This window comes from Diplotaxodon limnothrissa, linkage group LG5, assembly GCF_057381915.1.
Source record: "Diplotaxodon limnothrissa isolate DT_005_m linkage group LG5, D_limnothrissa_male_GT1.1, whole genome shotgun sequence".
Taxonomy (NCBI): domain Eukaryota; kingdom Metazoa; phylum Chordata; class Actinopteri; order Cichliformes; family Cichlidae; genus Diplotaxodon; species Diplotaxodon limnothrissa.
This window is the reverse complement of record NC_140600.1, coordinates 25,994,742-26,006,395: the sequence shown is the minus strand read 5'-3', so window position 1 is coordinate 26,006,395 and position 11,654 is coordinate 25,994,742. Positions and strand designations below refer to the sequence as shown.

Here is an 11,654-nt window from a genome sequence, read left to right as displayed (position 1 = left end):
GGCACTACAGTGCAAGCATTTAAATAATTTCAAAGCTGATATCAATCCTGACCCATTACAAAATCAATATAATCGAGCTGTTGCACTGATCTTTAATGTTGCATCTTCTGTATTTGCATTTCCTTTAGAAAATAACTTCTGAACACAGATAAGAAATCGGAGTCATTAAAAATGAGACAAAATCAGCTGGTTAGTGTTTCCTTTAGTTTTTTATTAACATACAAAATTACAAAATTCAAAAAGTTAAATAGGATTTAAGGTGGACTGATCAAATATAAGATACAATAAATAATATTACAGTATGTCAGTAAGTAGTTTGTACAGTAAGGTGCTATGTTCTCTTCAGTCTGTATCGGACCTGCAGGTCTCCGTCTGGCTGGAGCATCCCAAACCCATAACGACTGGGATTAACAGGAGGCAGTTTAGCCTCAGGGTCACACGGCTCCAGATCAAGATGGGTCAAGGCCAAAAAGACAAATCTAAAGAAAAAAGAGGTAAAAACTGTTTACATCTTTTCACACATATTAGTGCACCTGAGGCTGTTTTAACATTTGTACAGGACGTCTGACATTGGCTGTTACGAGTGACTGTTCTCTAATATCCTTCACCTCTGTCATACAGGTCCGTACAGAGAATAAGCAATGGCTGTATAACAGCTTCTTACTTTATGATTGAGAACATAAAAGCAGGACTGAAATGATAAAAAGGGGGGATATTAAGTGAAGATGGCCAGAACGAGTAATCAGGTTGAAATTGCATGGAACTCTTTGATGATGAAAGTATTATTTATTTTTCAACTTCAGATAAATAATGGAAATATGTTACAAATGATTTTAACACTCACTGTTTAATAGTTGAAATAGCAAACTCTTTCCCAACGCAGCTGTTTTTCCCTGCACCCCAAGGCATGCTGCAATACTTCAGCTTTTTTCCATCCTTGTAGAATTCATCCTTCACTGTCATATCATCATTTAGGAAGCGGTCGTACTTGAAAGTCTGTCAAGAGCAAAACATGTGGGCTTCGTTAGCTGTGTGTGTTATGATATCATGAAAACAAGCTTGACTTTTTGGCTATAAAATAACATTTCACCTCTAACGAATTAAGACAAATAATAAGAATGAACATTAATAAATAACCAAGCCCTAGTCCTTGACAAAGAATTTGTAGGCATTTACCAGCTTATGCCAGGGGAAGTATTATGCCTGTGTTTTAAATCACAGTGTTTAATCATGCCACCTCGAGGCCAGCTTATTTGCCATAATATAATTAGTATAGAGGGGCCCATGTTGGTGCTGTTAATGCATATATCCTATTCTAGATTAATGCACTTCATATGTACACACTAAATACCTGTGGCTCTTGGTGTATCTGTGGGTCCATTTGAGGGCTGAGGAAAGGGAACAGACACACTCTGTCCCCTCGTCTGAGGTGGTACCTCTTTCCATTGGCCATGTCCAGGATCTTATCCTGCACCACCTCTCTTCTGATCATTACTGCAGCAGTGAGCCGTAGGGTCTCACTCAAAATGCTATCTGTAGAATTGAAAGGACAGCAGAGTGGATGATGTCAGAGGGGTGTCAGTGTGAGTTAAGTCAGCGGTGCCCTCAGGCGTAATTTGGCGACGAACAAACATTGCACAGATACGATTATATGAAAAAGGCAATCAACATTTAATTGGTTCAAAGTTCAAACTGCCATGGCTGCTATCACTGTTTCAATACACTGCAGTTATTTCTAACAGCTCAAAATGAGCTTTTGTTTCCATCCCACTGGAGCAATTAAACCCCAAGGTAGAAGGGCTCAAGTGAATAACAGAAAAGGCTGCTAGCAGCTGTTACGTACCAAATACAGGTGTGCTGTGCGCTTCCAGCGGGTTGTTCTGGGGCTGCTGAAAGGAAGTATCCCGCCGAGTGGAAAGGCCTCTGATCTCTGACTTAACAGCCTCCATGGCCTCTGGGTGAGTGAGCAGGAAGCCAAGGAGCCAAAAGGCAGCAGGTCCAGCATTACACTGAAACAACCATTGCACGCACACAAACCTTTACACGAGTTTCAGATGAAAAAAAACAACAGAATTCATTTTGTACGTATAAAGCTAATATATACCTAAAATAGAGATACTTCTGATGATGGCTATTATTTGCTTTCCTCTAATTTCTCTGTACTGCTGCTGTGTGAATATGACTGATGTGAGGAGAAGCCAATAAGTCACCCCATGCTTTGTAGGCACCTCTGTCAACCACTGTGGGAGACACCTGAGCCTGTCAGACAGTAATTGCTGTGGGTTAGGGGAGCTGTTCTTACTGCTGCTCATCTCAGGTCAACTTTCCATTGACAGGCAGGGCAAATGAGCAAAAGTGACTAGAAGTACATCACACTGTCTTTCTGCCCTCTTAGATCTTCAGATCACCTTATATAATGCCTCAGGTTGTAATATGAGTCTATCCCAACAGCTGCAGATTCTTAGAGGAAAAATACCTGTCATTTTGGGAATTATAACTGAAGAGAGAGAAGAAAAAAAACATTTCCATTTGCACACAAAGCAGGTATAACAGTGCAGTTTTTAAATGGAAATTTGCATTAAAGGTTATAGAAGGTCATTTTAGTTATATAGCTATTCCCATTAATCTATCCATCAATCTTTTCAACCACTTATCCCACTTATAGGGTTGCAAGGGAATTCAAGCAGACCCCAGCTAACATAGTGGAAAAGGCAGAAAACGAATATACAAAATCAACATGATTTGGACTATAGGAAGAAACTGAAATCCAGAGAAAACTACTGGAGACAAACTTCACACAGGAAGGCCCAACAACCCAGGAAATTCCAACTAGGAGCCTTCTAACTGTGAGGTAATAGTGCTCACCAGCACGACCCCCATACCACTCATTTCCCAACTATTCACGGTCCAAAATGCTTTGCTGGCCAGCTATTGGCTTTGACTATATGACTAAATGTGAAAGCGGTGTTGAATAACCTGCAGCATTAAAACCACAGTTGCTATAATGTTTAGGCCCAACTTGTGCAGCAAAAATAGGTCTGACCCATGCCAGGTTATAAACACTGGACCTTGAGGTATGTTTTACGGATGTTGGTGGGGAGGTGAGGTTGCCATTGATTCAATTCAATTCAATTCAATTTTATTTATATAGCGCCAAATCACAACAAAAGTCGCCTCAAGGCGCTTCATAGATACAGAGAAAAACCCAACAATCATATGACTCCCTATGAGCAAGCACTTTGGCGACAGTGGGAAGGAAAAACTCCCTTTTAACAGGAAGAAACCTCCGGCAGAACCAGGCTCAGGGAGGGGCGGGGCCATCTGCTGCGACCGATCAGGTTTGTTCACTGCAGCCCATAAATGCGTGATCACGTTAGGATCTGGCAAATTTCATTCAGCTTCTTGGGTTCTTTGTCATGTTCCTGTTAGGATGCCTGGGTCGTTGACCCAGGGTTTTTGAGTGTATGATATTATTCATATTTTCTAGTTTTTTGGTTTCTTTGAGTTCTGTCTCATGGTTTATGTCTCTGTCTTCTTTAGTTGCTCTGTCTCCCCTATCACCTGCATCCCCTTGTCTAGTTCGCGTCTATGTGTATCCTTAGTTCCTATATCCCCGTGTCCACTCAGTGTTTGTGTCTGCCCTGGTCCCACGTCTCTGTTCCCTCTGTAGTGCCTACATGTGAGGCTGTGTCTTTGTTCAGTCTGTGTTATGTGTTTCCTGTTTTACTTTGAAGGTCTCTGTCTTTTCTCAGTGTGTTCAGTTTACGCTTCTTTGGTCTCGTCAGTTCTGATTTGTCCCAGCTGTGTTTCCCTCCTGTTACTCATTCCCTGATTGCTCCCTCTGTGTATTTAAGCCCTGTGTTTCTCTGTGTCCGTGTCGCGATCTACCGTTTATTTTGCTGTGTGTTTTGTCTGTCCACCGGTGTAAGTTTATTTTGAGTTTTTCAAGTTATGTCATGTTGCGTTCAGAATTAAAGCCTTTTTTGAGTTCACGTCTGTCTCCGGAGTCTGCACCTTGGGTCCTATTCCTGCCTGCACACAGCCACGCCTAACAGTTCCGTCACCTATTCATGCCCAATTTTTCACTACTGCTGCATTCAATGTCCTGGCAGAAGAAGGTAGTGACTGACTGGGAGTGTTGATAGGGTGTGCTTGTTCAGCATCAGTGTTTGTGTGCACTGTATGTGATAAAGACATGATCCAAGGTTTCCCAGCAGAACATTTCGATGTGATGAGAAGCTGGACGTTATTCCCTTCGCTTGTCAATGGTCTTAATGTTGCGGCTGATCGGTGTATGTTTCAGTCAATAATATTGATTCCTTGCAAATGGAAAAAGAACAGCAACCTCCAGCTTGTGCAAGACTCATGACGATGTAGGCGACTTCAGTGAAATCCTAGTATTTACACTTTACACTGAAAAAAAAAACAAAAACCCATCAATCTGCCTGTAACACATGTATAAGCTTCACTCTGGCACCTCTCGCCAGTCTCACATTTAATCCTTCTATTCACTGCAGTGGTGCTCCAGTTTCCATTCAAGACAGAGACTGTGTGCTCCAATATCCCAGCAGACATGATAATGCAGAAATATACGTGGGGACTGGCGGGCTTTCCCAAACATGCACAGCAGGTGTGAGAGCCTGCAGTGTGGATAGGTTCATCATTGTTAGAATTACATACATCTGTGTTTAAGGGTGAACAAAGCTTTCTCCAGGGAGAATAACAGGTTAACGATGATGTAAAACTATTAGAGCTAAAATGTAGCATAGAGCAACAGCAGAAACAAAGACCAAATACAGCTCACTATCCCCCCCACCTGGCAGCATGAGTAGTGACCTCATTGCTCCACCACTGAGACCTGTCTGAACTAGTGAAAAACCTTAAATCCCACAGTCACACCTGTGTAAATATTGCTAACAATGGAAACACTTTATATTAAAGCCCAATAAAACAAAATTAATAATATTTCAGCAAGGTTTCATGGAAGATACTGGTGTTACTGGATAGTGTAAAAGAGAGTTCTGCACTAGAGGAAGTATCCATGGGAGTATCAATGTGAGTCTTTTTAAAATGATTTTCATCCATGCACACCGGTTAAACAACATTATCAGAGGAATTGGACTCTAGCCATAAAAACAAAAGAAAAAAACAAAAACAAAAGACTGACAGCACAACTGCCTGGTATGATGCCTGAAACTGTCAGAAAAAGAGGAAGCAACTTCAACTGACTAACACTGTTCTCATTCTCAGTGTTTGCATGTGTAATTCTTCACACTCAAGGAATACAGAGTGACGTGGAAAACTGATTCATGGGAACTCCAGTTCAAGTTACATGTTGAAGCAGGTAGCTCTGAGTGACTTAGCCACGGGGAATCTAGCATCTATGATTTCATGTTGGCAAGCTGAACACTGTTGTGTGAAATGGTATTCAAGCGATGGGTGCGGAGGAGTTTTTATGCATTGATGCCACTGTAAGGAATTTGTGGATGTTTATGGTTTGTGTGTGAACGGGAAACAATACAGACAATTAAACCGTTCTTACCTGTGTGGTCCACAACTGTAACAGCAGTGCTTTTTTCTGCATATCTGCATTTATCCCCTCCTGTTGTAGGAAGTCACAGTAACTTTGTTGCCAGGTGCTTGACTCTGACCCTCCCCTCAGCCCGCACGGGGAAAGCAGTTCCCACAGTCGCTCCTGCGAGTGGCTGACTGTTCTGCGTTCTTCTGTAATGAAACCATCAGACATTTGCATTATGGTGCTGCGCAGATGCAAGTTTAGTTTATATGTCCATCGAACATCTGTTTTATTTTTGTTAAGCTGCAGTGCAACTTACCGCGCCTGAGTGAGCCACGAGCCAGTTTGGTGAGAAGATTGTCAAATTTGCGGAACTCTTGGTAAGCAACAGCCGCGTTGTCTGTCCTCTCAAAAAATGTAAGATATCCAGCCCTGATAACAACAACAAAAACGGTAAAAACTCTCTTTTTGCTTGTCACAGGTAAAAGCATAAGAATACCACCATGTTTATCATGTTCTTTTTTAAAATGTTAGAGTATTTTTTGCTAGGTTAAAATATTATGCCTTACCTAAAAAGAAGACTATAGCAGAGGTCAAAAAGTCCTTCTTGTTTCCACTCTGAAGGGGCGGACCCATTGTGGCAATGCAGGAGCAGGGTCTGAAGGTGAGTGTTCATGGAGCTGCTGAGCTTGGGAAGGCTGCAACCTTGAAAATGCCTAAGAAATGCAAATTAAAGATAGCATTAAGATTTGCAACACTGATTTCAGTCATATAATTTTGTTGCTTATAAAATCGATAAAGACATATTTATTACTGTTCCATCCATTTCCTCTCCAAGGTAGGCTCGATGTTTGTCGGCTGCAGACTGAACACTTTTTGTATGACCTGGCTTCTGATCCGGGTAAAGTCAAAGGAATCTCTGTCATTCAGCACACTATCAAATGAGTGTGGGTCCAACAGCACTGTCACACGGAGACCGGCAACACGCACCTGTGAGGACAGATTGTTAGTTTGCTCACCTCACCTATCCCCGAAATGTTCAGTATAATATTTTTTACGATTAAAAAATAAACTGCATTCAAGCTTTTGGATTCAAAGAGTAAGTATTAAATTAATTAATCAGAACTTACTGTGAATATATCTCCATGTTTTTCTTTCATCCGGGCCAAAAACTTTGCGGCATCTTTCCCAAACTCAATGGCATGTCCCAGCCATGGAATCCAACCTTCGTCCAGAGGAGGCTCATTTCTCCGCCTGTCATACACGGAAATTCATATCGCAAAAGCATTAGCGTTTGCTTCCTTTCACTTTACATGAATCTGACACAACAGGTTTGCATTCGCATTAAGCAATGCCAAAAGGAGGATTTCTTTAGTTAAAAAGGCAATTGGCAAGTCGTCTTCAGTATAAATCACACTATATTTTGCCGTTAAAAGCAACCCCAAATGCTAAATATTCAATTAGTGATACAGCGTTAAAGTAGTGATCTAATATCAACTACTTTTCCTTCATTTTAATGAATTTTGATTAGGATTAAATGCGCCAAACAAAATAAATAAGTAATCGGTAAAGCTATAACATTTGCAAAATATGCATTTACACAGTAAACAAGCCTTAGTACTAATTTATTATCTGCAAAATCAACATGCTGTAACACTTATCTTACCTTCTGCGAGTGGAGAAACGGAGAACTAGTATAAGCACTCCAGCAATGACTGACAATAGTGTCCACCACATGGTTCTGTAAAGTCTGGCACTCGAGCTGCTCCGTGAACAATGCAGTCCATAGCCCCTGGCGTCTCGCTTATATGTTTAAGCTCGGCTTAACTGTAATTACCACTTTTTAGGAAGGCGTGGAAAAGGTGTGGCCGGTGACAAACAGTTTTGCGCAATGGCCTACCTCACAATAAGCGGTGTCAGACACTGCAAAAACCACACATCACCGACTCCACACAGACAGAAATGATTTAGCCTGACAATTAACCATGTTTACTCTGAGCACCTCGGCTCAAATGTAGTTACACCTCGCAGAGACTGCAGCGTGACAGTGTCGCTTTCAAAGAAAAGCAGCTTGTCCGTACATTTCGAAGCCGTGGCATCACCGAGAAAAAGCAGGTCGTGGTTCAAAGGAAGCATACTTTAAAGAGGATGTCATAAAGTTAAGGTCAGCAACGACATAGTTCAGTTTCCCTTTGGTATTGAGAAACGTTTATTTTTAGCGTCCTTTAGATGACTTATGAAGAGTCATAGAAACATGTGGTTTTTGTTGATGACGTGTTTGTGTACCGAAACTAATTATTGATGACCTGTTTTGGAGTTAGATGGCTCAGGTATGTTTTTTCTTCTTTTTTCTTTTCTCGGTGACATCATGTTATTATCATTTTACTACTAAATGACAAATTAAATAAAAATAAAATCAGCAAGAAACACGACATTTTTGAACTGGTGAACCTAATTAATTATGAAGAAATTATGGCACTGGTAGCTGGTAATTTGTTGCTTGCTTATTAAACTGTTTACCAGCAGAGGGAGTCATAGCTTTACCGTTCCTCAGTAGCATTGTGCGCGTCCTTCTCATACAGGGGAGGAGAATCAACACAAAGCTTCAGTTCCTGTTGGCAAACATTTAAGTATAATGTCCACGAATGAGCAGATCTGAATCACTGTGAATTAAGCTATGAAAACAAATATGCATTCGTGTTGCTTGCCTTTCAGAAACATGTATGAACGAAATGTATCAAGGTTTCCATAATGACCTCAGCAGAATACCTTATCATACACCAAAATAAAGTTATGTTCAACAAAATGTATTAAGGGAAACAAAAAAAACAAAACAAAAAAACAAACAACAAAATACTCTTGTCCATGTAAAAAGGTCTAACTATTACAACTTGATTAAAACCCACAGTGGGCATACACTTGCCATTGGATTCTTAATGCTGTGATGCAATGTAATAACTAAAGTGATAACAAGAAAACACTAATATTTTACAAATCTGTCAAAACCACATTTAAAACAAACAAAAACAAAAATAGTGAATTCACTGAATTGAATTCAACTTTTTGTTTTTCCCCAAATTTGAGCAAATCTCATGTATTGTTTAGCCACTAAAAATATTTTTTTCTGTTCAGGAGTGCAGGTAAACAAGTGTAGTTTGACAATCTAATAAAAGAAATAATGTGGAAATTCATTTATAAAAACAAACATTATAGCTGAGCGTTAAAATAGTCATTTTAGTTAAAGAGCTTCCACATACTGGTGGATTAGCTATTATAGAAACATAAAACATGATTTTGGTAATACCAAAGTACCAGAGCTGTAATGACCAATACTATGAACTGCTTTGGGGGATGATTGGGGAAACTTTAGCCTTAATTAAGCATTAATCATATAATGATTTAAGTTAGGCATCTTTATTAGCTTCCTGAAGGACCCTAATCTTTCCTTGGTGGAGACCTGGATGATTATTTTGCCCATAAAGACCTGGATGTCATTAAAGTTTCCTTAGCAAAGTTACACACAAGTTTTTCCACATTATTTTCAAACCTACCCAACTTTTAACAGGTACACAGTTAGTTGGTGAGTAACTTTTCCACAGAAAAAATTAGAAATTGCGATTGTTAAGATTGCATGATAGGGACTGCAGATTTCTCAGGGGCTTTCCACCAAGAGCTCGCTGAGAGATTTCCCCCAAAATTTAGGGCAAAGGAAGATGGGGATCTCTTGTCACATACCAAAATGCAATTTTTTCACAGGCTCGATTATCCCTGTCCTACACACCACTTTACATTGCTCTGAGACAAAAACACATTTTGGGAGAACTAAAGATGAAAGACGTTGCACACATTTGCACTTGAGATCATACAGGAAGTCATTTGACAGAAGGTGTCAGCAAATTGTGTGAAATGCACTTCTCATAGGGGAAATGCAGAGCAGAGCAACACACTTTCTCTGGGGAAGTGTTTTATCACTGTTAACGCAGCAGTGCACACCATGTTTAGTTACACCAGAAGGCTTTTCTTATAGCCCAACTTTCACCAATTACAAACAAAGTAAGAATCAGCTTGTTTTGTTGACACTTCAAGACTGATAATGCAAAAAGAAAGAAAGAAAGAAAGAAAGAAAGAAAGAAAGAAAGAAAGAAAGAAAGAAAGAAAGAAAGAAAGAAAGAAAGAAAGAAAAAAGCTCAACACATGGAGATGATGGAGTTGATTAAACTCAGATAAATAAAAATTCTGAGTCTGATAGAGATGTTGCACTTGAACACAACCATAAGGAACAATAGGTGTAGAATTCAAGTGGAAAACACGAGATCTGCTTGGTCTCAGAAACTACAGTATTATTTCCTTGGGCAACAACAACTGCTTGTACTGGTATGCATAATTTCACATACTCTGACATCAGTTCTAAAATTTTTGAAAGCTCTTCTATGCTAAATTCTGTCACATGCAAAATGTTTGGGGGTTTACTTGCATTTAAAGCTTATTTCCAATTCCTCCCACAACATCTCAGCTGGAGTCAAATGTGGGCTTTGACTAGGCCACTAGTCTCACCACATAATCCAGCATTTCTTCTTCTTTTTGAGCAATTCTTTGGTGGATTCACTAGTGTCTCATTGAAGGCTCCACGTCATCTTTTGGACAGATGGCCTCACATTATCTTTAAGCACTCTTTGCTGTGATTCAGACATACGAATCAAGCGCCGCAACTCCTCAATCTTTGAGGCAGGGGAACAAACCCAGACTGTTACATAGTCACTGCCATGCTTCACAAGTGAACTGAGCTTCTTCTCCTAAAAATCTGCCTTTGGTTGTTGCCCAAACATGTTTGCTGTTACTGTAGCCAAACAACACTATCTTTGATGTGTCTGTCCCGAGCATATTATTCCAACAGACCTGGTCTTTACAGATATGTTTATTGGCAAACTGTAGCTGGTCTCTGATGATATTTTTAGCCAGCAAAGGATTTTTCCAAGCACACCTCCCATGCAGGTCACATTTCTGCAGTCGCTTTCTGATTGTAGCCAAAATCACTTTGACACCAACAGTTGCAAGAGTCACCTGCTGATCCTGTGATGAATTTTCTTGTTATTGTAAATTTGTTTCTGCATCAAACACTCCACTCTTGTGGTTGAATTTGCTGGGGTGGAAACACCACTGTGAACACTACTTGTAGATGTTTTATTTTAATTGTAGAGCACAGTTTATTTAAAATCATTTGGACTTTTTTTTATTACTTTGTCAGAACTATATGTTACCAATTTTTTCTCTGAAGCTCTTTAGATAGTGCCACGGTGATTCTACACACTTCAGTTTCAAAACGAACACCAACCCTTATATGTCAAAGATTTTATGAGACTTGTTTCACCTGTCAATCTTTAAGAAGCCTGTAGTCACTGGCACCAAATGAAGGATCCACGGTTCTAATTCTATGGATTTAAAGGTGTGATAAAATATTGAGGTATGAATATACTTTTTCACATGGCAGTTGTGTTTTTATTGGCTCAAATGATAGAATTAAATAAAAATGGAAAATCTGTTGACATTTTTTTTCATTTTGAGTGACAGAGTCTGTAGGCACTGTTTGAAAGAAGATCAAAAATTTGCTCCTCCAAATATTTTATGTCAAAAACACCCACACTTGTATCTACATAACTACGAATGGATGTCATGGGTGCACACTAATGACAAAAATATTGCAATGAGCTCACTGTGGCTCCCACACAACAGAAACCAGTGAGCTGAGTGAACAGTATTCCTAATACTGAGATGTGTCCAAACAGAAGAATATTGTTGTGCTGCACGAGTAGAAAGTCAGTATTTTGGCAAAATGTTGGAACTTTTGCAACATTACATTTTTAACTCTGTCATTTCCAAGTTCCCTCAAACTGATGAAATCCTATCATAGTTGTTTCTATATAGTTTTTCTCATAACAAAGACACGTTTATTGCAGCTGCTCCAAAATGACGCAGGGCTTTGCTTTTCTTTTTTTTCTTTCTTTCGTTTTTCTTTTTACTGAGATTCAGAGATTATAGTGCTATGAACCTGGTTTTTTTTAAAGGCTGTGGTTGCAGGAAGTCGGAATATTTCATAAGAACATTTTCACACACACTCAAAAAAATGAATGAGGTGGATTGT

General features: G+C 39.6%; 1 protein-coding gene across 1 annotated transcript; it reads right to left on the bottom strand.

Annotated features, from left to right (window-relative positions):
- Window positions 1-331: 331 nt before the first annotated feature.
- Window positions 332-7,252, bottom strand: ptgis (prostaglandin I2 (prostacyclin) synthase). Its single transcript, XM_085354390.1, has 10 exons — window positions 7,182-7,252; window positions 6,646-6,769; window positions 6,330-6,505; window positions 6,085-6,231; window positions 5,835-5,947; window positions 5,543-5,724; window positions 1,844-2,009; window positions 1,352-1,533; window positions 845-996; window positions 332-479 (listed from the first exon to the last, which is right to left on the bottom strand). Exons 1-10 carry the CDS (start codon window positions 7,250-7,252, stop codon window positions 332-334), a joined length of 1,461 nt encoding a protein of 486 aa, XP_085210516.1.
- Between the last annotated feature and the right edge of the window lie 4,402 nt (window positions 7,253-11,654).